Source organism: Oncorhynchus kisutch, linkage group LG26, assembly GCF_002021735.2.
Source record: "Oncorhynchus kisutch isolate 150728-3 linkage group LG26, Okis_V2, whole genome shotgun sequence".
NCBI classification, from domain to species: domain Eukaryota; kingdom Metazoa; phylum Chordata; class Actinopteri; order Salmoniformes; family Salmonidae; genus Oncorhynchus; species Oncorhynchus kisutch.
The window spans coordinates 49127852-49152851 of NC_034199.2; the positions used below are offsets into that span (position 1 = coordinate 49127852).

A 25000-nucleotide genomic window follows, 5' to 3' on the forward strand; every position below is an offset into this window, starting at 1 on the left:
AACCAAGTGTCAAAATAACCACAGTAACAATTATAACCAAGTGTCAAATAACCACAGTAACAGTTATAACCAAGTGTCAAAATAACCACAGTAACAATTATAACCAAGTGTCAAAATAACCACAGTAACAGTTATAACCAAGTGTCAAAATAACCACAGTATCAATTATAACCAAGTGTCAAAATAACCACAGTAACAATTATAACCAAGTGTCAAAATAACCACAGTAACAGTTATAACCAAGTGTCAAAATAACCACAGTATCAATTATAACCAAGTGTCAAAATAACCACAGTAACAATTATAACCAAGTGTCAAAATAACCACAGTAACAATTATAACCAAGTGTCAAAATAACCACAGTAACAACAATAACCAAGTGTCAAAATAACCAACACATTGAACAATAACAATAAGCATACAGTAGAGGACATGTGCAGGTTGATTGGTCTGTCAGACACTGTCCCTCATCTCATGGCAGGCAGCAATGTAGTGCGCTGCCAACCCACAGCTCTCTGCGTCCTCCCCCAACAGGACGGGTAGCCTATCCTCATCAGAGAGGTCTATGAACCCTTGGATAAGGGTTTCAAATTTGGGGAAATGACACTCTCTAATTGTTTTATATTTTTGACATTTAGTCAGGAAATGCAGCTCTGTCTCAGGTTCTGCTGTGGTGCAGTGGTTGCACAGCCTTTCCTCTACAGGGAGACAGGTTCTGCTGTGGTGCAGTGGTTGAACAGCCTTTCCTCTACAGGGAGACAGGTTCTGCTGTGGTGCAGTGGTTGCACAGCCTTTCCTCTACAGGGAGCCAGGTTTTCCTGTGTCTACCCTTCTCAATGGCTAGGCTGTGCTCATTGAGCCTGTACTTTGTCAAGGTTTTTCTAAGGTTTTGATCAGTAACCATGGTCAAATATTTAGCCACGGTGTACTGTCGATTTAGGGCCAGATAGCACTACATTTTGCTTTGTGTTTGTGTTTGTGTTTCCCAATAAGTAATGTAGTTTTATTTTGACTGTGTTGTAATTTGGTTAATTCTGATTGATTGGATGTTCTGGTCCTGAGGCTTCAGTGTGTTAGTAGAACAGGTTAGTGAACTCAGCCTCAGGACCAGCTGGATGAGGGGACTTTTCTTTGCTCAGCTCTTGGTATTGCAGGGCTTGGTAATGATATGAGAGGGGTTCACTGAGTTTCCAAATCTTAATTGCTCTTTTTTGAGTTTTTATTATTAGTGGATATTGGCCTAATTCTGCCCTGCATCCATTGTTTGTAGTTTTCCTCTGGACATGTAGGAGAATCTTACAGAACTCTGCATGCAGGGTTTCAATGGGGTGTTTGTCCCATTTGGTGAAATCTTGTTTTGCAAGTGAACCCTCCACCTCGCTGCCATGAAGTGCAATTGGTTCAATTACACATTTAATTAGTTTTAGTTTATAATAGGTATTTCAATTTGAATTTGTTTTTAATGGCTTCGTTTAATGCCTTGCGTGCTTTCTCTCTCAGTTCATTCACTGCCTCATTAAGGTGTCCAGTTGAGCTTATGTTTGAACCTCAGTACTTGTAGTGTGTGCAGTACTTTATATATTTAAACTTCAGTAATTGTAGTGTGTACAGTACTCTATATTTTTAAACCTCAGTAATTGTAGTGTGTGCAGTACTCTATATATTTAAACCTCAGTAATTGTAGTGTGTACAGTACTCTATATATTTAAACCTCAGTACTTGTAGTGTGTGCAGTACTCTATATATTTAAACCTCAGTAATTGTAGCGTGTGCAGTACTCTATATATTTTTTGTACCAATTAAGAACTTTGGTCTAATTCCCTGAGATCTGGATCTTCTCTGGAAAATCATTATTTTAGTCAATTTGGGGTTTTACCGCCAGGGCCCAGGTCTGGCAGTACTGCTCTAGCAGGTCCAGGCTCTGCTGTAGGCCATGTGCTGTGGGTGACAGCAGGCATAGGTCATCTGCGAAGAGTAGGCAATTAACCGGGGCTGAGGATTTTTCTAGAATAGTGACCATTCGTTAATGTAAATATTGAAGAGTGCAGGGCTCAGATTACAACCCTGACGAAGGCCCCGCCCCTGGTTAAATAATTATGTTTTTTTCTTACCAATTCTAATGCTGAACCTATTGCCAGTAAACATTGATTAAATTATGTTGTGTTTTACCCCCTATGCCATTTTCAATAACTCTGTAGAACAGTCCTGTATGCCACATAGAATCAAATGCTTTTGGAAGTCGATAAAGCAAGCGTATATTTTGGTATTATTTTGGTGGACATGTTTATCTATCAGGATGTGTAGGATGTAGATATGATCAGTTGTGCGATGTTTTGGTTTAAATCCAATTAGGCTTTTACTCAAGACATTGTGCTTATTAAGGAAGTTTAGAACTCTTACATTTATAATACTACAGAAAACCTGCCCCAGGTTACTGTTCACACAAATGCCTCTGTAGGCAGGTACAGCACTTTGAGATATCAGCTGATGTAAGAAGTGCTTTATAAATACATTTGATTTGATTTGATTCAATTGTTAGGGTCAAATTTGCCTCCATTCTTAAAGATTGGGTGTATGAGTCCTTGATTGCAGATGTCAGGGAAATAACCTACACTCAGGATAAAATGGTGAGACACGTACTACATAGTACTGTCTCTATATGATGAGACACACTGACAGTAGGTCCACATAGTATTGTCTCTATATGGTGAGACAATATACAGTGGGGCAAAAAAGTATTTAGTCAGCCACCAATTGTGCAAGTTCTCCCACTTAAAAAGAAGAGAGAGGCCTGTAATTTTCATCATAGGGGGGGGGGGGGGGGGGGGCAGAGAGAGACAAAACAGAGGAGGGGTGGGGGGGGCTGTTGTTGACAGGCTGAAGGGAAGGTGGTCAGGGAGGAGAGGAGAGGAGGAAGGCCAGAAATATCAGTGGATCAAAGAACAAACAGAGAGTCATCTGTAGCTCTTAACTCTATTTATATACTACCTCACCAGCTGTGACCCTGCAGGGTTCACACACACACACTCACACCACGGCTGGTACTAGCTACACGTCTCTCACAGGACCGAACGAGGAGGACGAAGAAGCTGGAGCTGTGACATCATATTACCCTCTCATCTTGCAACGACTCAAAAGCCCCCCCCCCCCCCCACACACACACACACAAATATTTATGAGCAGAGCTTGTAAGGTGTTTCATTTCTCCTTAGCAGCGGTCTGACAACAAGAATCCACAAACATAGTCTGACAAGAGGGTTGTTTCTGTAAGAGTCTCAGTTAGTGCTGGTGGGATGGTGAGACAGACAAGCCCAGACCTGTCTAACCCAGAGGTCTCACTCACAGGGCCACTCCCCAGAGCCCACCACACGTGCCTGCCTGACATATTGCCTGTCAGTAGCGGGTTGGGGGGGGGGAATCAGACAGGGTGGAGGAGAAGGAGACAGGGTGGGGGAGAAATGAGTTTCCACCTCATTTTGTGGGCAGTGAGCACATAGCCTGTCTTCTCTTGAGAGCCATGTCTGGGTACGGCAGCCTTTCTCAAAGCAAGGCTATGCTCAGTGAGTCTGTACATAGTCAAAGCTTTCCTTAAGTTTGGGTCAGTCACAGTGGTCAGGTATTCTGCCACTGTGTACTCTCTGTTTAAGGCCAAATACCATTCTAGTTTGCTCAGTTTTTTTGTTAACTCTTTCCAATGTGTCAAGTAATTATGTTTTTGTTTTCTCATGATTTGGATGGATCTAATTGTGTTGCTGTCCTGGGGGGTGTGTTTGTAAACAGAGCCCCAGGACCAGCTTGCTTAGGGGACTCTTCTCCAGGTTCATCTCTCTGTAGGCGATGGATTTTTTTCCTTTTAGGTGGTTTTAGAATTTAACATTATTTTGTGCTCTACGTTGTACGCAAAGGATATTTTTTGTAGAATTCTGCATGCAGAGTCTCAATTTGGTTTTTGTCCCATTTTGTGAATTCTTGGTTGGTGAGCGGACCCCAAACCTCACAACCGTAAAAGGTAATGGGCTCTATGACTGATTCAAGTATTTTTTGCCAAATCCTAATTGGTATGTTGAAATTTATGTTATTTTTGATGGCATAGAATGCCCTTCTTGCCTTGTCTCTCAGATCGTTCACAGCTTTGTGGAAGTTACCTGTGGCGCTGATGTTCAGGCCAAGGTATGTATAGTTTTTTGTGTGCTCTAGGGCAACGGTGTCTAGATGGAATTTGTATTCGTGGTCCTGGTGACTGGACCTTTTTTGGAACACCATTATTTTTGTCTTACTGAGAGTTATTGTCAGGGCCCAGGTCTGACAGAATCTGTGCAGAAGATCTAGGTACTGCTGTAGGCCCTCCTTGGTTGGTGACAGAAGCACCAGATCATCAGCAAACAGTAGACATTTGACTTCAGAGTCTAGTAGGGTGAGGCCGGGTGAGGCCGGGTGCAGACATTTCTGGTGCCCGCACCAATTCATTGATATAGATGTTGAAGAGGGAGGGGCTTACGCTGCATCCCTGTCTCACCCCATGGCCCTGTGGAAAGAAATGTGTGTGTTTTGCCTATTTTAACCACACACTTGTTGTTTGTGTACATGGATTTTATAATGTAATGTATGTTTTACTCCCAACACCACTTTCCATCAGTTTGTTTTGCAGACCCTCATGCCAAATTGAGTCGAAGGCCTTTTTGAAATCAAAACATGAGAAGACTTTGCCGTTGTTTTGGTTTGTTTGGTTGTCAGTTAGGGTGTGCAGGGTGAATACCTGGTCTGTCATAATTTGGTAAAAAGCCAATTTGACATTTGTCTGCTGTTAATTATAATGCAGAAGATTTTCCCAAGGTTGCTGTTGACGCATATTCCACGGTAGTTATTGGGGTCAAATTTGTCTCCACTTTTGTGGATTGGGGTGATCAGTCCTCGGTTCCAAATATTGGGGAAGATGCCAGAGCTAAGGATGATGTTAAAGAGTTTTAGTATAGCCAATTGGAATTTGTTGTCTGTATATTTGATCATTTCATTGAGTATACTATCAACACCACAGGCCTTTTTGGGTTGGAGGGTTTGTATTTTGTCCTGTAGCTCATTCAAGGTATTTGGATCTCCCTCTCTCTCTCTCTCTGTTTCCCCTAAACAGTCAAAATAAATTGTAATAAACAGATGATCACAAAAAATACAATACAAAACATGTCCGTCTGCCTGTTGCATGTTGTCTAATGAATGTCCTCAGGGACTGCTGCATCTCTCCTGTCGGTGTTTAGTACTGAGCAGACAAACTGGTGGCCTGAGGGGATTCTCTGGTAGCTCATCCATTGATCTGATCCCGCTCTGTCTCTTTCTCTGTGACGTAGACTTTAGGACCAAAGGCTGTGTTGTCTAGTTAACTGTACTAATGACCACCGGGTTAAAGGGACCCATAGGACCAACACCTACAGGGTCTCTCTGAGTAAACAGACTGACTACACACTGGTGAATATAGCTATTAGTGGCTCTGCTGTAATTCTGCCATCTAAACCTCTCTTTACCACATGTAGGTTGAAGGAAAGAGACACAGACACAGAGACAGAGATGGAGAGAGAGACTGATTTATTGACTGAGTGACTGATTGACTGACTGACTCACTGATTGACTGAGAGGGAGAGAGAGGACAGAGAGAGAGAGAGAGAGAGAGAGAGAGAGAGAGAGAGAGGGAAAGAGAGGGAGAACAGAGAGGGAAAGAGAGAGAGAGAGAGAGAAGGAGAGAGAGAGACTGATTGACTGACTGACTTACTGATCGACTGACTGACTGACTGACCGATTGTCTGACTGATTGTCTGACTGACTGACTGACTGTCTGACTGACTGATTGATTGACTGACTGACTGATTGTCTGACTGACTGACTGATTGACTGACTGACTGACTGATTGTCTGACTGACTGACTGATTGACTGACTGACTGACTGATTGATCCATTATTGAATCTCTGAATCTCTGTGTTATTTGTGTGTTTCAGGTTCAGACTGCTCCCGTAACTTCACCAGTCAGAACGGGATCATTGAGTCTCCGGGGTTCCCTGATAAATACCCTCATAACCTGGAGTGTTCCTTTATTATCATCGTGCCCCCGGCCATGGACGTGGCCCTGACCTTCCTGACCTTTGACCTGGAGAACGACCCCCTCCCCGGGGGAGAGGGAGACTGCAAGTACGACTGGTTGGAGGTCTGGGACGGTCTGCCACAGGGTGAGTCTTAAAGACACACAAAATACAGTATTCTGCACACACAACATACAGTACTATTTCTTCAAGGCCAGCCCCTGGAAACTCCTCTAGTGAGCCCCTAGCAGAGCCTGCTTCTTTCTAGGTGGAGGGTAGTCTTGATATGGTAATGTCCCTCTAGTCTTGATATGGTAATGTCCCTCTAGTATTGATATGATAATGTCCCTCTAGTGTTGATATGATAATGTCCCTCTAGTGTTGATATGATAATGTCCCTCCAGTATTGATAAGGTAATGTCCCTCTAGTATTGATATGGTAATGTCCCTCTAGTATTGATATGGTAATGTCCCTCTAGTCTCAATATGGTAATGTCCCTCTAGTCTCAATATGGTAATGTCCCTCTAGTATTGATGTGGTAATGTCCCTCTAGTATTGATATGGTAATGTCCCTCTAGTATTGATATGGTAATGTCCCTCTAGTCTCAATATGGTAATGTCCCTCTAGTATTGATATGGTAATGTCCCTCTAGTCTCAATATGGTAATGTCCCTCTAGTATTGATATGGTAATGCCCTGCACACTGATATGGTAATGTCCCTCTAGTATTGATATGGTAATGTCCCTCTAGTATTGATATGGTAATGTCCCTCTAGTATTGATATGGTAATGTTCATCTAGTCTCAATATGGTAATGTCCCTCTAGTATTGATGTGGTAATGTCCCTCTAGTATTGATATGGTAATGTTCCTCTAGTCTCAATATGGTAATGTCCCTCTAGTATTGATATGGTAATGTCCCTCTAGTATTGATATGGTAATGTCCCTCCAGTCTCAATATGGTAATGTCCCTCCAGTATTGATATGGTAATGTCCCTCTAGTCTCAATATGGTAATGCCCCTCTAGTATTGATACGGTAATGTCCCTCTAGTATTGATATGGTAATGTCCCTCTAGTATTGATATGGTAATGTCCCTCTAGTCTCAATATGGTAATGTCCCTCTAGTCTCAATAAGGTAATGCCCCTCTAGTATTGATATGGTAATGTCCCTCTAGTATTGATATGGTAATGTCCCTCTAGTATTGATATGGTAATGTCCCTCTAGTATTGATATGGTAATGTCCCTCTAGTATTGATATGGTAATGTCCCTCTAGTATTGATATGGTAATGTCCCTCTAGTATTGATATGGTAATGTCCCTCTAGTATTGATATGGTAATGTCCTGTGTATTGATATGGTAATGTCCCTCTAGTATTGATATGGTAATGTCCCTCTAGTATTGATATGGTAATGTCCCTCTAGTATTGATATGGTCATGTCCTGTGTATTGATATGGTAATGTCCCTCTAGTATTGATATGATAATGTCCCTCTAGTCTTGATATGGTAATGTCCCTCTAGTATTGATGTGGTAATGTCCTGTGTATTGATAAGGTAATGTCCCTCTAGTATTGAAATGGTAATGTCCCTCTAGGAACAGAGGGAAGGGAGGGAAGGGAATGGAGGGAAGGGAAGGGAGGGAAGGGAGGGAACGGAGGGAGGGAGGGAAGGGAGGGAGGGAGGGAAGGGAGGGAACGGAGGGAGGGAGGGAACGGAGGGAGGGAGGGAGGGAACGGAGGGAAGGGAGGGAGGGAGGGAACTGAGGGAAGGGAGGGAAGGGAGGGAATGGAGGGAACGGAGGGAAGAGAGGGAACGGAGGGAGGGAAGGGAGTGAAGGGAGGGAAGGGAGGGAGGGAACGGAGGGAACGGAGGGAAGGGAGGGAGGGAACGGAGGGAAGGGAGGGAAGGGAGGGAATGGAGGGAAGGGAGGGAACGGAGGGAGGGAAGGGAGGGAACGGAGGGAATGTCCCTCTAGTATTGATATAGTAATGTCCCTCTAGTATTGATATGGTAATGTCCCTCTAGTCTCAATATGGTAATGTCCCTCTAGTCTCAATAAGGTAATGTCCCTCTCGTATTGATATGGTAATGTCCCTCTAGTCTCAATATGGTAATGTCCCTCTAGTCTCAATATGGTAATGTCCCTCTAGTATTGATATGGTAATGTCCCTCTAGTCTCAATATGGTAATGTCCCTCTAGTATTGATATGGTAATGTCCCTCTAGTCTCAATATGGTAATGTCCCTCTAGTCTCAATAAGGTAATGTCCCTCTCGTATTGATATGGTAATGTCCCTCTAGTCTCAATATGGTAATGTCCCTCTAGTCTCAATATGGTAATGTCCCTCTAGTATTGATATGGTAATGTCCTGTACATTGATATGGTAATGTCCCTCTAGTCTCAATATGGTAATGTCCCTCTAGTATTGATATGGTAATGTCCCTCTAGTCTCAATATGGTAATGTCCCCCTAGTATTGATATGGTAATGTCCCCCTAGTATTGATATGGTAATGTCCCTCTAGTATTGATATGGTAATGTCCCTCTAGTATTGATATGGTAATGTCCCTCTAGTATTGATATGGTAATGCCCCTCTAGTCTCAATATGGTAATGTCCCTCTAGTCTCAATAAGGTAATGCCCCTCTAGTATTGATATGGTAATGTCCCTCTAGTATTGATATGGTAATGTCCCTCTAGTATTGATATGGTAATGTCCCTCTAGTATTGATATGGTAAAATCCCTCTAGTATTGATATGGTAATGTCCCTCTAGTATTGATATGGTAATGTCCCTCTAGTCTCAATATGGTAATGTCCCTCTAGTCTCAATAAGGTAATGTCCCTCCAGTATTGATATGGTAATGTCCCTCTAGTATTGATATGGTAATGTCCCTCTAGTATTGATATGGTAACGTCCCTCTAGTATTGATATGGTAATGTCCCTCTAGTATTGATATGGTAATGTCCTGTGTATTGATATGGTAATGTCCCGCCAGTATTGATATGGTAATGTCCCTCTAGTATTGATATGGTAATGTCCCTCTAGTATTGATATGGTAATGTCCCTCTAGTATTGATGTGATAATGTCCCTCTAGTATTGATATGGTAATGTCATGTGTATTGATATGGTAATGTCCCTCTAGTATTGATATGATAATGTCCCTCTAGTCTTGATATGGTAATGTCCCTCTAGTATTGATGTGGTAATGTCCTGTGTATTGATAAGGTAATGTCCCTCTAGTATTGAAATGGTAATGTCCCTCTAGGAACAGAGGGAAGGGAGGGAAGGGAATGGAGGGAAGGGAGGGAACGGAGGGAGGGAGGGAGGGAAGGGAGGGAGGGAGGGAAGGGAGGGAACGGAGGGAGGGAGGGAACGGAGGGAGGGAGGGAACGGAGGGAAGGGAGGGAGGGAGGGAACTGAGGGAAGGGAGGGAAGGGAGGGAATGGAGGGAACGGAGGGAAGAGAGGGAACGGAGGGAGGGAAGGGAGTGAAGGGAGGGAAGGGAGGGAAGGGAGGGAGGGAACGGAGGGAACAGAGGGAAGGGAGGGAAGGGAGGGAACGGAGGGAAGGGAGGGAACGGAGGGAAGGGAGGGAGGGAAGGGAGGGAACGGAGGGAACGGAGGGAAGGGAGGGAACGGAGGGAAGGGAGGGAACGGAGGGAAGGGAGGGAAGGGAGGGAAAGACGAGGGACGGAGAGAACAGAGAGAGCACCTCACCCCTCGTTAAACCCAAGTGACTTTTCACGTGATATTAGATCAAGGCATAGAGAGATAGACGGATGAAATAAAGAGATGGAGCTGAGACATCCATTGTTTCCCAGTGGAATCTCTCTATAGCCTGCCCCGCGTGCTGAGAAAGACAGGATTGATATTTTTACATGCCGTACTTGTCATTTCCAGTGTTGTTTTGCCCCAGCTAAGTGTTGTTGATCTGTTCATAATTTGGCTGGTTGAGAATTCATCAGGGTCAGTAACCTTGTTGGACATTATGAGGGTGCTGACGTTAGGGCAAGGGCTACTAATGCTGATTTGTGTGTTGTGTTATGTTATCTAATTCTATGCTATGTTATGCTATGTTATGCTATGCTATGTTATGTTATGTTATGTTATGCTATGTTATGTTATGTTATGCTATGTTATGTTGTGTTATGTTATCTAATTCTATGCTATGTTATGCTATGCTATGTTATGTTATGTTATGTTATGTTATGCTATGTTATGTTATGCTATGTTATGCTATGTTATGTTATGCTATGTTATGTTGTGTTATGTTATGTTATATAATTTTATGCTATGCTATGCTATGTTATGCTATGTTATGTTATGCTATGTTATGCTATTTTATGTAATGTTATGCTATTTTATGTTATGTTGTGCTATTTTATGTTATGTTATGCTATTTTATGCTATGTTATGCTATTTTATGTTGTGTTATTTTATGTTATGTTGTGTTATGTTATATAATTTTATGCTATGCTATGTTATGCTATGTTATGTTATGCTATGTTATGTTATGTTATGCTATGTTATGTTGTGTTATTTTATGTTATGTTGTGTTATGTTATATAATTTTATGCTATGCTATGTTATGCTATGTTATGTTATGCTATGTTATGTTGTGTTATGTTATGTTATATAATTTTATGCTATGCTATGTTATGTTATGTTATGCTATGTTATGCTATGTTATGTTATGCTATGTTATGTTATGTTGTGTTATGTTATGTTATGCTATGTTATGTTGTGTTATGTTATCTTATATAATTTTATGCTATGCTATGTTGTGTTATGTTATGTTATATAATTTTATGCTATGCTATGCTATGTTATGCTATGTTATGTTATGCTATGTTATGCTATTTTATGTTATGTTATGCTATTTTATGTTATGTTGTGCTATGTTATGTTGTGTTATGTTATGCTATGTTATGTTGTGTTATGTTATGTTATATAATTTTATGCTATGCTATGTTATGTTATGCTATGTTATGTTATGCTATGTTATGTTGTGTTATGTTATGTTATATAATTTTATGCTATGCTATGTTATGTTATGCTATGTTATGCTATGTTATATTGTGTTATGTTATACTATGTTATGTTATGCTATGTTATGCTATGTTATGTTATGCTATGTTATGTTGTGCTATGTTATGGTATGCTATGTTGTGTTATGTTATGCTATGTTATGTTATGTTGTGTTATGCTATGTTGTGTTATGCTATGTTGTGTTATGTTATGCTATGTTGTGTTATGCTATGTTATGTTATGTTATGTTGCATTACGTTACGTTATATTATCTTATATTAGGCTATATTACGTTATGTAATGCTATGCTATGCTATGTAATGTTACGTCACATAATGTCATGTTCCTAATGGTGGTCTCCGGTTTGTGTATGTGTTTGCAGTGGGGCCTCTGATAGGACGTTACTGTGGAACTAAGATCCCTCCTGAAATCACGTCATCTACAGGTATCCTGTCTCTGTCCTTCCACACGGACATGGCCGTGGCCAAAGATGGCTTCTCTGCTCGCTACAACATGACACACAAAGATGTCAGCCACAGTAAGTACTGCTGTGTGTGTGTGTGTGTATTGATCCTTCTCTCTTCAGTTCTGTATCTGACTGTCCACCTGTCCATTGATCGATTGGTTGATTGATTGGTCCACCTCTCATTGGTTGATTGATTGGTCCACCTGTCATTGATTGATTGGTTGATTGATTGGTCTACCTCTCATCGATTGATTGGTTAATTGATTGGTTAATTGATTGCTTGATTGATTGGGCCACCTGTCATTGATTGATTGGTTAATTGTTTGGTTCATTGATTGCTTGATTGGGCCACCTGTCATAGATTGATTGCTTGATTGATTGGTCCACCTCTCATTGATTGATTGGTTGATTGATTTGTCCACCTGTCATTGATTGATTGGTTGATTGATTGGTCCACCTCTCATTGATTGAGTGCTTGATTGATTGGTCCACCTCTCATTGATTGATTGGTTGATTGATTGGTTAATTGATTGTTTGATTGATTGGGCCACCTGTCATTGATTGATTGATTAATTGATTGATTGATTGATTGATTGGTCCACCGCTCTCCTCCCCCAGCCTTCCATTGCAGTAACGCGTTAGGTCTGGAGTCAGGGAAGATCTCTGACGACCAGATCACTGCCTCCTCTTCCTTCTATGACAACACATGGTTGCCACGGCAGGCCCGCCTTAACAACGGCAACAACGCGTGGACGCCCAACGAGGACAGCAACAAGGAGTACATCCAGGTGAGACTCCATATTTAACAACTGTGTTAAAGTGCCTCGTGTCTCGTCTATCACAGGTCTTGTGGACAGAAATGGAATCTCATTCTCGTTCAGTGAGTGTAGATTCAGTCCAATGGAGATCAACGACCTGTGATAGACTTTTAAAGGTAGTTAACCCAATGTTTGCAGAGATCAAGAGCTCAAGTTGGAATCACCTTTAGAATTAACAGGTTTATCTGGTTGAATCTGAGTCTTTTGGCTGAGGACTTGAGAAACAGACAGACGTTAAGTGTCTCCATGAGTCAGAATATACATAGATAGACGCAACATTAATAGTGGCTTCATACCTACAATGTGGTAAAATGTGGTACTACGAGGTACTATGTGGTATGATGTGGCATGATGTGATACTATGTGGTACTATGTGGTACTATTTGGTGTGATGTGGTACTATGTGGTACTATGTGGTACTACGAGGTACTATGTGGTACAATGTGGTGCTATGTGGTATTATGTGGTACTATGTGGTATGATTTTGTACTATATGGTACTATGTGGTACCATGTGGTATGATGTGGTACTTCGTGGTATTGTGTGGTACTATGTGGTATGATGTGGTACTATGTGGTACTATGTGGTATGATGTGGTACTATGTGGTATTGTGTGGTACTATGTGGTACGATGTGGTACTATGTGGTATGATGTGGTACTATGTGGTACTATGTGGTATGATGTGGTACTATGTGGTACTATGTGGTTTGATGTGGTACTATGTGGTATGATGTGGTACTATGTGGTACTATGTGGTATTGTGTGGTACTATGTCGTACGATGTGGTACTATGTGGTATGATGTGGTACTATGTGGTACTATGTGGTGCGATGTGGTTTGATGTGGTTTGATGTGGTACTATGTGGTACTATGTGGTACTATGTGGTATGATGTGGTACCATGTGGTATGATGTGGTTTGATGTGGTACTATGTGGTTCTATGTGGTACTGTGTGGTATTGTGTGGTACTATGTGGTTTGATGTGGTACTATGTGGTATGATGTGGTACTATGTGGTACTATGTGGTATGATGTGGTACTATGTGGTATGATGTGGTATGATGTGGTACTATGTGGTATGATGTGGTATGATGTGGTACTATGTGGTACTATGTGGTGCGATGTGGTTTGATGTGGTACTATGTGGTATGATATGGTACTATGTGGTACTATGTGGTACTATGTGGTACTATGTGGTATGATGTGGTATGATGTGGTACTATGTGGTATGATGTGGTACTATGTGGTATGATTTGGTATGATGTGGTACTATGTGGTATGATGTGGTATGATGTGGTACTATGTGGTATGATGTGGTACTATGTGGTACTATGTGGTACTATGTGGTACTATGTGGTTTGATGTGGTACTATGTGGTATGATGTGGTATGATATGGTAATATGTGGTACCGTCTATAGGCCATCTGTAGACCATCTATAGACCATCTATAACCATCTATAGACCATCTGTAGACCATCTATAGACCATCTGTAGATCATCTATAGCACATCTATAGACCATCTATAGACCATCTGTAGACCATCTATAGACCATCTATAACCATCTATAGGCCATCTGTAGACCATCTATAGGCCATCTATAGACCATCTGTAGACCATCTCCCATTCATGTTGCTGTTTGGCTGATTTATTGACTCATTTATAAAAGTCAATTGCTTATCCCAGTTACTAATAAGCACCCATTAACAAAATGACTGTGGAAACTGTTACATCCCCGTGGATTTATGAGAAATTGAAAAATTGTAACGTTGAGAGGGATGAGGCAAAAAAAATGGCAAATAAGTCTGGCTGCAGAACCGATTAGCAAAACGTAGTGCAAATGGAGAAATCATGAGACTAAACTGAATACAAAGAAGAAGAAACTACACTATGAAACAAAGATGAATTACATAAAGAATGACAGTAAAAAGCTTTGGAGCTCCTTAAATGGGCAAAAAGGCAAACTCAGCTCCATCATTCATTTTAATCAGATGGCTCATTCATCACAAAACCAGCTGATATTGCCAAATACTTTAATGATTTTTTTCATTGGCAAGATTAACAAATTTAGGCATAACATGCCAGCACCAAATGTACACACTACACATCGAAATATATCTGACCAAATTATGAAAGACAAGCATAGTGATTTTGAATTCCGTAAAGTGAGTGTGGAAGAAGTGAAACAATTATTGTTGTCTATCAACAATGACAAGCCCCCGGGGTCTGATAAACTTGGATGTAAAATGACTGAGGATTATAGCAGACGATATTGTCACTCCTATTTGCCACATCTTCAATTTTAAGTCATACCAGAAAGTGTGTGCCCTCAGGCCTGGAAGGAAGCAAGAGTCATTCTGCTACCCAATAATAGTAAAGCACCTTTTACTGGCTCAAATATCTGACCAATCAGCCTGTTACCAACCCTTTGTAAACTGACCAGATACAATTTTATTTTACAGTAAACAAATTGACAACAGACTTTCAGCATGCTTATAGAGAAGGACTTTCAACAAGCACAACCTTACACAAATTACTGATGATTGGCTGAGGGAAATTGATGATAAAAAGATTGTGGAGGCTGGTTTGTTAGACTTCAGTGCGGCTTTTGACATTATCGATCATAGTCTGCTGCTGGAAAAACGTATGTGTTATGGCTTTACACCCCCTGATATAATGTGGATAAAGAGTTACCTGTCTAACAGAACACAGAGGGTGTTCTTTAATGGAAGCCTCTCCAACAGAATTCAGGTAGAATCAGGAGTTCCCCAGGGAAGCTGTCTAAGCTCATTATTATTTTATTTTTTTACTAATGGCATGCTTCTGGCTTTGAGTAAAGCCAGTGTGTCTATGTATGCAGATGACTAAACACGATATACGTCAGCTACTAAAGCGACTGAAATGACTGCAACACTTAACAAAGAGCTGCAGTTAGTTTCAGAATGGGTGGCAAGGAGTAAAATAGACCTTAATATTTTTTAATCTAAAACATTGTATTTGGGACAAATCATTCACTAAACCCTAAACCTCAACTAAAATCTTGTAATAAATCATGTGGAAATTGAGCACATTGAGCTGACTAAATTGCTTGGAGTAACCCTGGATTGTAAACTGTCATCTTCAAAAACATATTGATACAACAGTAACTAAGATGGGGAGAAGCCTGTCCATAATAAAGTTATGCTCTACCTTCTTAACAGCACTATCAACAAGGCAGGTCCTACAGGCCCTAGTTTTGTCGCACCTGGACAACTGTTAAGTTGTGTGGTCAGGTGCCACAAAAAGGGACTTGCAAAATTGCAATTGGCTCAGAACAGGGCAGCACGGCTGGCCCTTGGATGTACACAGAGAGCTAATATCTGATGTCTGTCCATAATAAAGCGATGTTCTACCTTAACACTATCAACAAGGCAGGTCCTACAGGTCCTAGTTTCTACCTTCTTAACAGCACTATCAACAAGGCAGGTCCTACAGGCCCTAGTTTCTACCTTCTTAACAACACTATCAACAAGGCAGGTCCTACGGGCCCTAGTTTCTACCTTCTTAACAGCACTATCAACAAGGCAGGTCCTACAGACCCTAGTTTCTACCTTCTTAACAACACTATCAACAAGGTAGGTCCTACAGGTCCTAGTTTCTACCTTCTTAACAGCACTATCAACAAGGCAGGTCCTACAGGCCCTAGTTTCTACCTTCTTAACAACACTATCAACAAGGCAGGTCCTACGGGCCCTAGTTTCTACCTTCTTATTAACAGCACTATCAACAAGGCAGGTCCCACAGGCCCTAGTGTCTACCTTCTTAACAGCACTATCAACAAGGCTAGTTTTGTCGCACCTGGACTACTGTTCAGTTGTGTGGTCAGGTGACACTAAGAGGGACTGATTACAGGATTAAGATTACAATTGGCTCAGAATTGGCTCAGAACAGGGCAGTATGGACCTGGACCTTGAATGTACAAAGGGAGATAACATTAATAATACGCATGTCAATCTCTCCTGGCTCAAAGTGGAGGAGAGATTGACTTCATCACTACTTGTTTTTGTAAGTGTAGACATGCTGAATGCACCGAGCTTGTCTGTCTAAACTACTGGCACACAGCTCAGACACCCATTCATATCCCACTTTGGACCTTCACAGTCCCTAAGTCCAGAACAGACTATAGAAGGCACACAGTGCTACATAGAGCCATGACTAGCTGGAGACTGACACCAATCTCTCTCTCAGTACAGTGACAAGTGCAGAGTGACATTCTGTGACGGTCTTTGTCTGTCTCTCTCTCTCTCTCTCTCTCTCTCTGTCTCTCTCTCTCTCTCTCTCTCTCTCTGTCTCTCTCTCTGTCTCTCTCTCTCTGTCTCTCTCTCTCTCTGTCTCTCTCTCTCTGTCTCTCTCTCTCTCTCTCTCTCCCTCTCTCTCTGTCTCTCTCTCTCTTCTCTCTCTCTCTCTCTGTCTCTCTCTCTGTCTCTCTCTCTCTCTCCCTCTCTCTCTGTCTCTCTGTCTCTCTCTGTCTCTCTCTGTCTCTCTCTCAGTACAGTGACAAGTGCAGAGTGACATTCTGTGACCGTCTTTGGCAGTCTTCTCTCTCTCTCTTTCTCTCAGTATAGTGGCCATTGTGACAGTCTGCGGCAGTCTATTATGTGGACCTTTCTCTCTCCGTATAGTTTGTGTCACTCTGTAGTGCCATGTAGCAGTGTTCTGCAGTCCCTGCGTTCCTGCAGAGGTCCCAGCTGTTTTCCTGTGTTAACACCTAGCAGAGGGGCCCTGCGTGCTCCCCAGGCCCCCCTAGCTGCCTGCATGGCTGTCTGTCTGCCTGTCTGCCGTCTTCCTCCCTGTCTGTCTGCCTGCAACTAGCTGCCTGTCTGCCTGCAACTAGCTGCCTGTCTGCCTGCAACTTGCTGCCTATCTGCCTGCAACTAGCTGCCTGTCTACCTGCCTGCCATCTTCCTCCCTGTCTGTCTGCCTGCAACCAGCTGTCTGTCTGCCTGCAACTAGCTGTCTGCCTGCGACTAACTGTCTGTCTACCTGCGACTAGCTGCCTTCTTCTCTGCCTCAGACAGCCCATCTTGACAAACAGCTGTCATAAATGCCAGCATGCCTCTCCAGCATACATCTTATGCCCTGTTCCAAATGGCACCCTATTCCCTGCATAGTGCACTACTTTTGACAAGTGGCCTATGGGAACCCTATGGGAATAGGGCCACTATGTAGAGAGTAGGGTGCTGTTTGGGACGTGACCCCAGAGCTACCAACGGGGCCTCTGAAAAGGACTCTCATGACTGTGTGACGCGTGCTCCTGGGCATGTGTGTTTCTGCTAAGCTGTGTGTGTTGGCTCAAGAGCCACGTGTGTGTTTCCGTGGAGATGTCAGTGTAAGAGATTTAGTGGAGAGAGAGAGAGAGAGAGAGAGAGATGCATCCTGTTTCTACATACGGTGTCCTCTTCTGGTCTACTGGGAAGGAAGCCTGGAAGAGACACTTCTGACTGAGTCCTTAACTTACTGTTGCAGACAGACACATGAACAGACAGACAGACAGACAGACAGACAGACAGACAGACAGACAGACAGACAGACAGACAGACAGACAGACAGACAGACAGACAGACAGACAGACAGACAGACAGACAGACAGACAGACAGACAGACAGACAGACAGACAGACAGACAGACAGACAGACAGACAGACAGACAGACTATAATACCCTCATTTTGACCAGGGTCCATATGCATATGATACACTATATAGGGAGTAGGGTGCCTTATGACACTATATAGGGAATAGGGTGCCATATGATACACTATATAGGGAATAGGGTGCCATATGATACACTATATAGGGAATAGGGTGCCATATGATACACTATATAGGGAATAGGGTGCCATATGATACACTATATAGGGAATAGGGTGCCATATGATACACTATATAGGGAATAGGGTGCCATATGATACACTATATAGGGAATAGGGTGCCATATGATACACTATATAGGGAATAGGGTGCCATATGATACACTATATAGGGAATAGGGTGCCATATGATACACTATATAGGGAGTAGGGTGCCATATGATACACTATACAGGGAATAGGGTGCCATATGACACTATATAGGGAATAGGGTGCCATATGACACTATATAGGGAATAGGGTGCCATATGATACACTATATAGGGAATAGGGTGCCATATGACACTATATAGGGAATAGGGTGCCATATGATACACTATATAGGGAATAGGGTGCCATATGACACTATATAGGGAATAGGGTGCCATATGATACACTATATAGGGAATAGGGTGCCATATGACACTATATAGGGAATAGGGTGCCATATGATACACTATATAGGGAATAGGGTGCCATATGACACTATATAGGGAATAGGGTGCCATATGATACATTATATAGGGAATAGGGTGCCATATGACACTATATAGGGAGTAGGGTGCCATATGATACACTATATAGGGAATAGGGTGCCATATGACACTATATAGGGAATAGGGTGCCATATGACACTATATAGGGAATAGGGTGCCATATGATACACTATATAGGGAGTAGCGTGCCATATGATACACTATATAGGGAATAGGGTGCCATATGATACACTATATAGGGAATAGGGTGCCATTTGGAACACACACAAGTGTGTCTCTGTCCTGTTCCGCCACCTGATGATGCGAGTGAGGCTCCTCCTCTCCTCTCCTCTCCTCTCCTCTCCTCTCCTCTCCTCTCCTCTCCTCTCCTCTCCTCTCCTCTCCTCTCCTCTCCTCTCCTCTCCTCTCCTCTCCTCTCCTCTCCTCTCCTCTCCTCTCCTCTCCTCTCCTCTCCTCTACTCTACTCTACTGTACTCTACTCTCCTCTGACAGAAACTGCCACTTGATTGATGAGGGTCCTTCCTGGGTAATCAACAGTTAGCAGCAGTCCTCTAGATATTGATTTAGTGTCTACCTGCCTGTCTCCCTGCTGGCGTCTAGGCAGAGACACAGCCTGTATTGCAAATTGCACCTTATTGACCTACTGTATATAGTCTCTATGTGCTCTGGTCAAATGTAGGGAATAGAGTGCTATTTGGGATGGAAGGGAAGGGTGGAGGGGGAACGTGAACACCTGTTTCTCTGACAGATGACAGACGCTGCAGTTTTCGCCTCTTATGTTTAGTATGACCTCCCCGGATTGGCGAGCAGAGAGTCAGGGGCTGTGTTCCAAATGCATCATCAGAGTGCGACGCTGCATGTCTGAATGTCGAACGTCAGTTTGTTGTTTTGGAGGATTCTGAAAAAGCCTTTTCCTTGAAAACAAACGATTGCTTACTAGACTACCTGTTTAGTTTGTATCCCGCAACGCAGTTAGCCTCAGTTGGTACAAAAGAGGCACACGAACCGCCATCCTAACTAGACAACATAGGGAATGCAAATAAACCGCGTCTACTCTCCGTTCTGATGGCGAACACAGTCCCTAGAGAACAAACTGGACGAGCTTCGTTTGAGACGTTCCTATCAACTGAACCTGAAAAAGAAAATCGGTATTATTCTATATTACACGACGGCGTGGCTGAACGAGCACACGGATAATATACTTCTGGCTTTTGTCAAGATCAGTCGGTAGCCTCGGGTAAGATCAGTCGGTAGCCTCGGGTAAGATCAGTCGGTAGCCTCGGGTAAGATCAGTCAGTAGGCTCGGGTAAGATCAGTCGGTAGGCTCGGGTAAGATCAGTCGGTAGCCTCAGGTAAGATCAGTCGGTAGCCTCGGGTAAGATCAGTCGGTAGCCTCGGGTAAGATCAGTCGGTAGCCTCGGGTATATCAGTCGGTAGCCTTGGGTAAGATCAGTCGGTAGCCTCGGGTATATCAGTCGGTAGCCTCAGGTAAGATCAGTCGGTAGCCTCGGGTAAGATCAGTCGGTAGGCTCGGGTAAGATCAGTCGGTAGCCTCGGGTAAGATCAGTCGGTAGCCTCGGGTAAGATCAGTCGGTAGCCTCAGGTATATCAGTCGGTAGCCTCAGGTAAGATCAGTCGGTAGCCTCGGGTAAGATCAGTCGGTAGCTTCGGGTAAGATCAGTCGGTAGCCTCGAGTAAGATCAGTCGGTAGCCTCGGGTAAGATCAGTCAGTAGCCTCGGGTAAGATCAGTCGGTAGCCTCGGGTATATCAGTCGGTTACCTTGGGTAAGATCAGTCGGTAGCCTCGGGTATATCAGTCGGTAGCCTCAGGCAAGATCAGTCGGTAGCCTCGGGTAAGATCAGTCGATAGCCTCAGGTAAGATCAGCCGGTAGCCTCGGGTAAGATCAGTCGGTAGCCTCGGGTAAGATCAGTCGGTAGCCTCGGGTAAGATCAGTCGGTAGCCTCGGGTAAGATCAGTCGGTAGCCTCGGGTAAGATCAGTCGGTAGCCTCAGGTATATCAGTCGGTAGCCTCAGGTAAGATCAGTCGGTAGCCTCGGGTAAGATCAGTCGGTAGCCTCGGGTAAGATCAGTCGGTAGGCTCGGGTAAGATCAGTCGGTAGCCTCAGGTAAGATCAGTCGGTAGCCTCGGGTAAGATCAGTCGGTAGCCTCGGGTAAGATCAGTCGGTAGCCTCGGGTATATCAGTCGGTAGCCTTGGGTAAGATCAGTCGGTAGCCTCGGGTATATCAGTCGGTAGCCTCAGGTAAGATCAGTCGGTAGCCTCGGGTAAGATCAGTCGGTAGCCTCGAGTAAGATCAGTCGGTAGCCCCGGGTAAGATCAGTCGGTAGCCTCGGGTAAGATCAGTCGGTAGCCTCAGGTATATCAGTCGGTAGCCTCAGGTAAGATCAGTCGGTAGCCTCGGGTAAGATCAGTCGGTAGCCTCGGGTAAGATCAGTCGGTAGGCTCAGGTAAGATCAGTCGGTAGCCTCGGGTAAGATCAGTCGGTAGCCTCGGGTAAGATCAGTCGGTAGCCTCGGGTATATCAGTCGGTAGCCTTGGGTAAGATCAGTCGGTAGCCTCGGGTATATCAGTCGGTAGCCTCAGGTAAGATCAGTCGGTAGCCTCGGGTAAGATCAGTCGGTAGGCTCGGGTAAGATCAGTCGGTAGCCTCGGGTAAGATCAGTCGGTAGCCTCGAGTAAGATCAGTCGGTAGCCTCGGGTAAGATCAGTCAGTAGCCTCGGGTAAGATCAGTCGGTAGCCTCGGGTATATCAGTCACAGTGGTTGTAGAGGGTGCAACAGGTCAGTACATAAGGAGTAAATGTCACTTAGCTTTTCATAGCCGAGCATTCAGACTTCGAAATAGCATGTGCGGTAGAGAGAGAGAGAGTTTAAAACAGCAGGCCTGGGACAAGGTAGCGCTTCCGGTGAACAGGTCAGGGTTCCATAGCCGCAGGCAGAAGAGTTTAAACTGGAGCAGCAGCACTATTGACTATTGCTCCATAGATCCTGGAGGCTGAGACAAGGGGGATCGAGGGAGACACTGTGGCCCCGTACGACAATAACCCCGGACAGGGCCAACCAGGCAGGATATAACCCCACCCACTTTGTCTAAAGCACACACCCGAAAACACTATAACAGACCAGCAACCTACTACCCCGAGACAAGGGCGAGTATAGCCCTCGAAGATTTCCTTCACCGCATGAGCCAGAGGGGCGACAAACAGGACAGGAAGATCACGTTAGTGACTCAACCCACTCAAGTGACGCACCCCTCCTAGGGACGGCATGGAAGAGCACCAGTAAGCCAGTGACTTAGCCCCCGTAATAGGGTCAGAGCTAGAGAATCCCAGCGGAGAGAGGGGAACCGGACAGGCAGAGACAGCAAGGGCGGTTCGTTGCTCCAGAGCATTTCCGTTCACCTTCACACTCCTGGGCCAGACTACACTCAATCATAGGATCTACTGAAGAGTTGAGTCTTCAATAAAGACTTCACGGTTGAGACCAAGTCTGCGTCTCTCACATGGGTAGGCAGACCATTCCATAAAACTGGAGCTCTATAGGAGAAAGCCCTGCCTGCAGCTGTTTGCTTAGATATTCTAGGGACAATTAGGAGGCCTGCGTCTTGTGACCATAGCGTACGTGTAGGTATGTACGGCAGGACCAAATCAGAGAGATAGGTAGGAGCAAGCCCATGTAATGCTTTGTAGGTTAGCAGTAACACCTTGAAATCAACTCTAGTGACAAAAGCATGGATACATTTTTCTGCATCATCTTTGGACAGAAAGCTTCTGATTTTTGCAATGTTACGTAGATGGAAAGAAATCTGTCCTTGAAACATCTGTCTCGATATGTTCCTCAAAAGAGAGATCAGGGTCCAGAGTAACGCAGAGACGACTGAACAACCATCAAGATTAATAATCAGATTCAACAGAAGATCTCTTTGTTTCTTGGGACCTAGAGCATCTCTGTTTTGTCCGAGTTTAAATGTAAAAAATGTGCCGCCATCCACTTCCTCATGTCTTTGTCTATCACACTATATCACACTATATCACACTATATCACACTCTATCACACTCTATCACACTATATCACACTATATCACACTCTATCACACTATATCACACTCTATCACACTATATCACACTATATCACACTATATCACACTATATCACACTATATCACACTATATCACACTCTATCACACTATATCACACTCTATCACATTATATCACACTCTATCACACTCTATCACACTCTATCACACTATATCACACTATATCACACTCTATCACACTATATCACACTTTATCACACTATATCACACTCTATCACACTATATCACACTATATCACACTCTATCACACTCTATCACACTATATCACACTATATCACACTCTATCACACTCTATCACACTATATCACACTATATCACACTCTATCACACTCTATCACACTATATCACACTATATCACACTCTATCACACTATATCACACTATATCACACTATATCACACTCTATCACACTATATCACACTATATCACACTATATCACACTCTATCACTCTCTATCACACTATATCACACTATATCACACTCTATCACACTATATCACACTATATCACACTATATCACACTCTATCACACTATATCACACTATATCACACTCTAAACACTCTATCACACTCTAACTCACTCTAACACACTCTAACACACTATAACACACTCTATCACAGATGATTGCCTATTTGTGTTGTTAGTATATTGTGTGTGTGTTTAATTTGTGTGACTGTCCTTGTCTATCAGTGGACAATATCAGTGGGGACCCCAGGAAGAATAGCTGCTGCTTCGGCAAAACCTAATGGGGAACTGAATGATGGTACCCTATTTCCTATCTAGTGCACTACTTTAGACTAGGACTCTCCGGTGCACTATATAGGGACTAGGGCTCCATTGAGGACGCACCCGGGGATCAGGGATTCAGAGAGCAGAGCTGCTCCCAGAGGACTGGGTCTGGGAGTCTGAGAGAGTTGCAGATTAAACTTCTGGTGTGTGTGTGTGTGTGTGTGTGTGCGTCTGTGTGTGTGTGTGTGCATGTGTGTGTGTGTGTGTGTGCGTGTCTCCTGGCTGATATAGACCCTGGTAGTGTTCCTAGTCCAGCCACGTAGCAGAGCAGAATGGAGATGAAATAGGAAGGTGATCATCATGAAGGGAAATTAGAATGAGCACAAGGGTCATTACTATCGATCGCTGCAGGAGAGAGGGAGGAAAGAGGAGAGGAGAGGGAGAGAGGAGAGATAGATGGAGGAGAGAGAGGGAGGAAAGAGGAGAGGAGAGGGAGAGAGGAGAGATAGATGGAGGAGAGAGAGGGAGGAAAGAGGAGAGGAGAGATAGATAGATAGATAGATAGATAGATAGATAGAGAGAGAGAGAGAGAGAGAGAGAGAGAGAGAGAGAGAGAGAGAGAGAGAGAGAGAGAGAGAGAGAGAGAGATAGATAGATAGATAGATAGATAGATAGATAGATAGATAGATAGATAGATAGATAGATAGATAGATAGATAGATAGATAGATAGATAGATGGGCAGAGAGAGGGAGGAGAGAGAGATGGAGGGGAGAGAGAGATGTAGGAGAGAGAGGGAGGAGAGAGATGGAGGGGAGAGAGAGATGGAGAGAGAGAAATAGTGAGAGAGATAGATGGAGAAGAGAGAGATGGAGGGGAAAGAGAGATGTAGGAGAGAGAGAGAGGGAGAGGAGGGGAGAGCAATCTCAGATCTAGACTGATGGACTCAAATGATCATAGTTGTTCAAATGATCTTGACTATGTTCTTTCTCTCACTATCTCTACCTCCTCTCTCTCACTATTTCTCCTTCTCTCTCTCTCTCTCTCTCTCTCTCTCTCTAATATATATATATATATATCTTTCTCCCTCCCCCAGGTGGATCTCCATGTCCTGAAGGTGTTGACGGGTATCTCTACCCAGGGAGCGGTGTCCAAGGAGACCCAGAAGTCCTACTACGTCACCACCTTTAAGCTGGAGGTCAGCACCAACGGAGAGGACTGGATGGTCTACCGATATGGCAAGAACCACAAGGTAGGACACAGAGACACGTGGGGATGTGTGAACCTTTCTCCTGAAGGGTCCTGCTTGTGCCAGTGAATAGCTTTTCACGTGGCACCGACTGGTAAGACGCTTCGGGGGGGGGGGGGGGGGGGGGGCGGTCACACGTGCTA

The 25000-nt window shown here is 43.6% G+C and overlaps 1 protein-coding gene across 3 annotated transcripts in view; it reads left to right on the forward strand.

Moving 5' to 3' along the window:
• The window catches only part of LOC109880914 (neuropilin-2), a 189082-nt gene that overhangs the window by 69075 nt on the left and 95007 nt on the right, over window positions 1–25000 (forward strand). For all 3 annotated transcript variants that reach the window (XM_031806316.1, XM_031806318.1, XM_031806317.1), the window contains exons 4-7: window positions 5986–6213; window positions 11480–11635; window positions 12182–12351; window positions 24705–24860. In XM_031806316.1, coding sequence (XP_031662176.1) covers window positions 5986–6213; window positions 11480–11635; window positions 12182–12351; window positions 24705–24860 — 710 coding nt within the window. The remainder of the gene's footprint in view (window positions 1–5985; window positions 6214–11479; window positions 11636–12181; window positions 12352–24704; window positions 24861–25000) is intronic.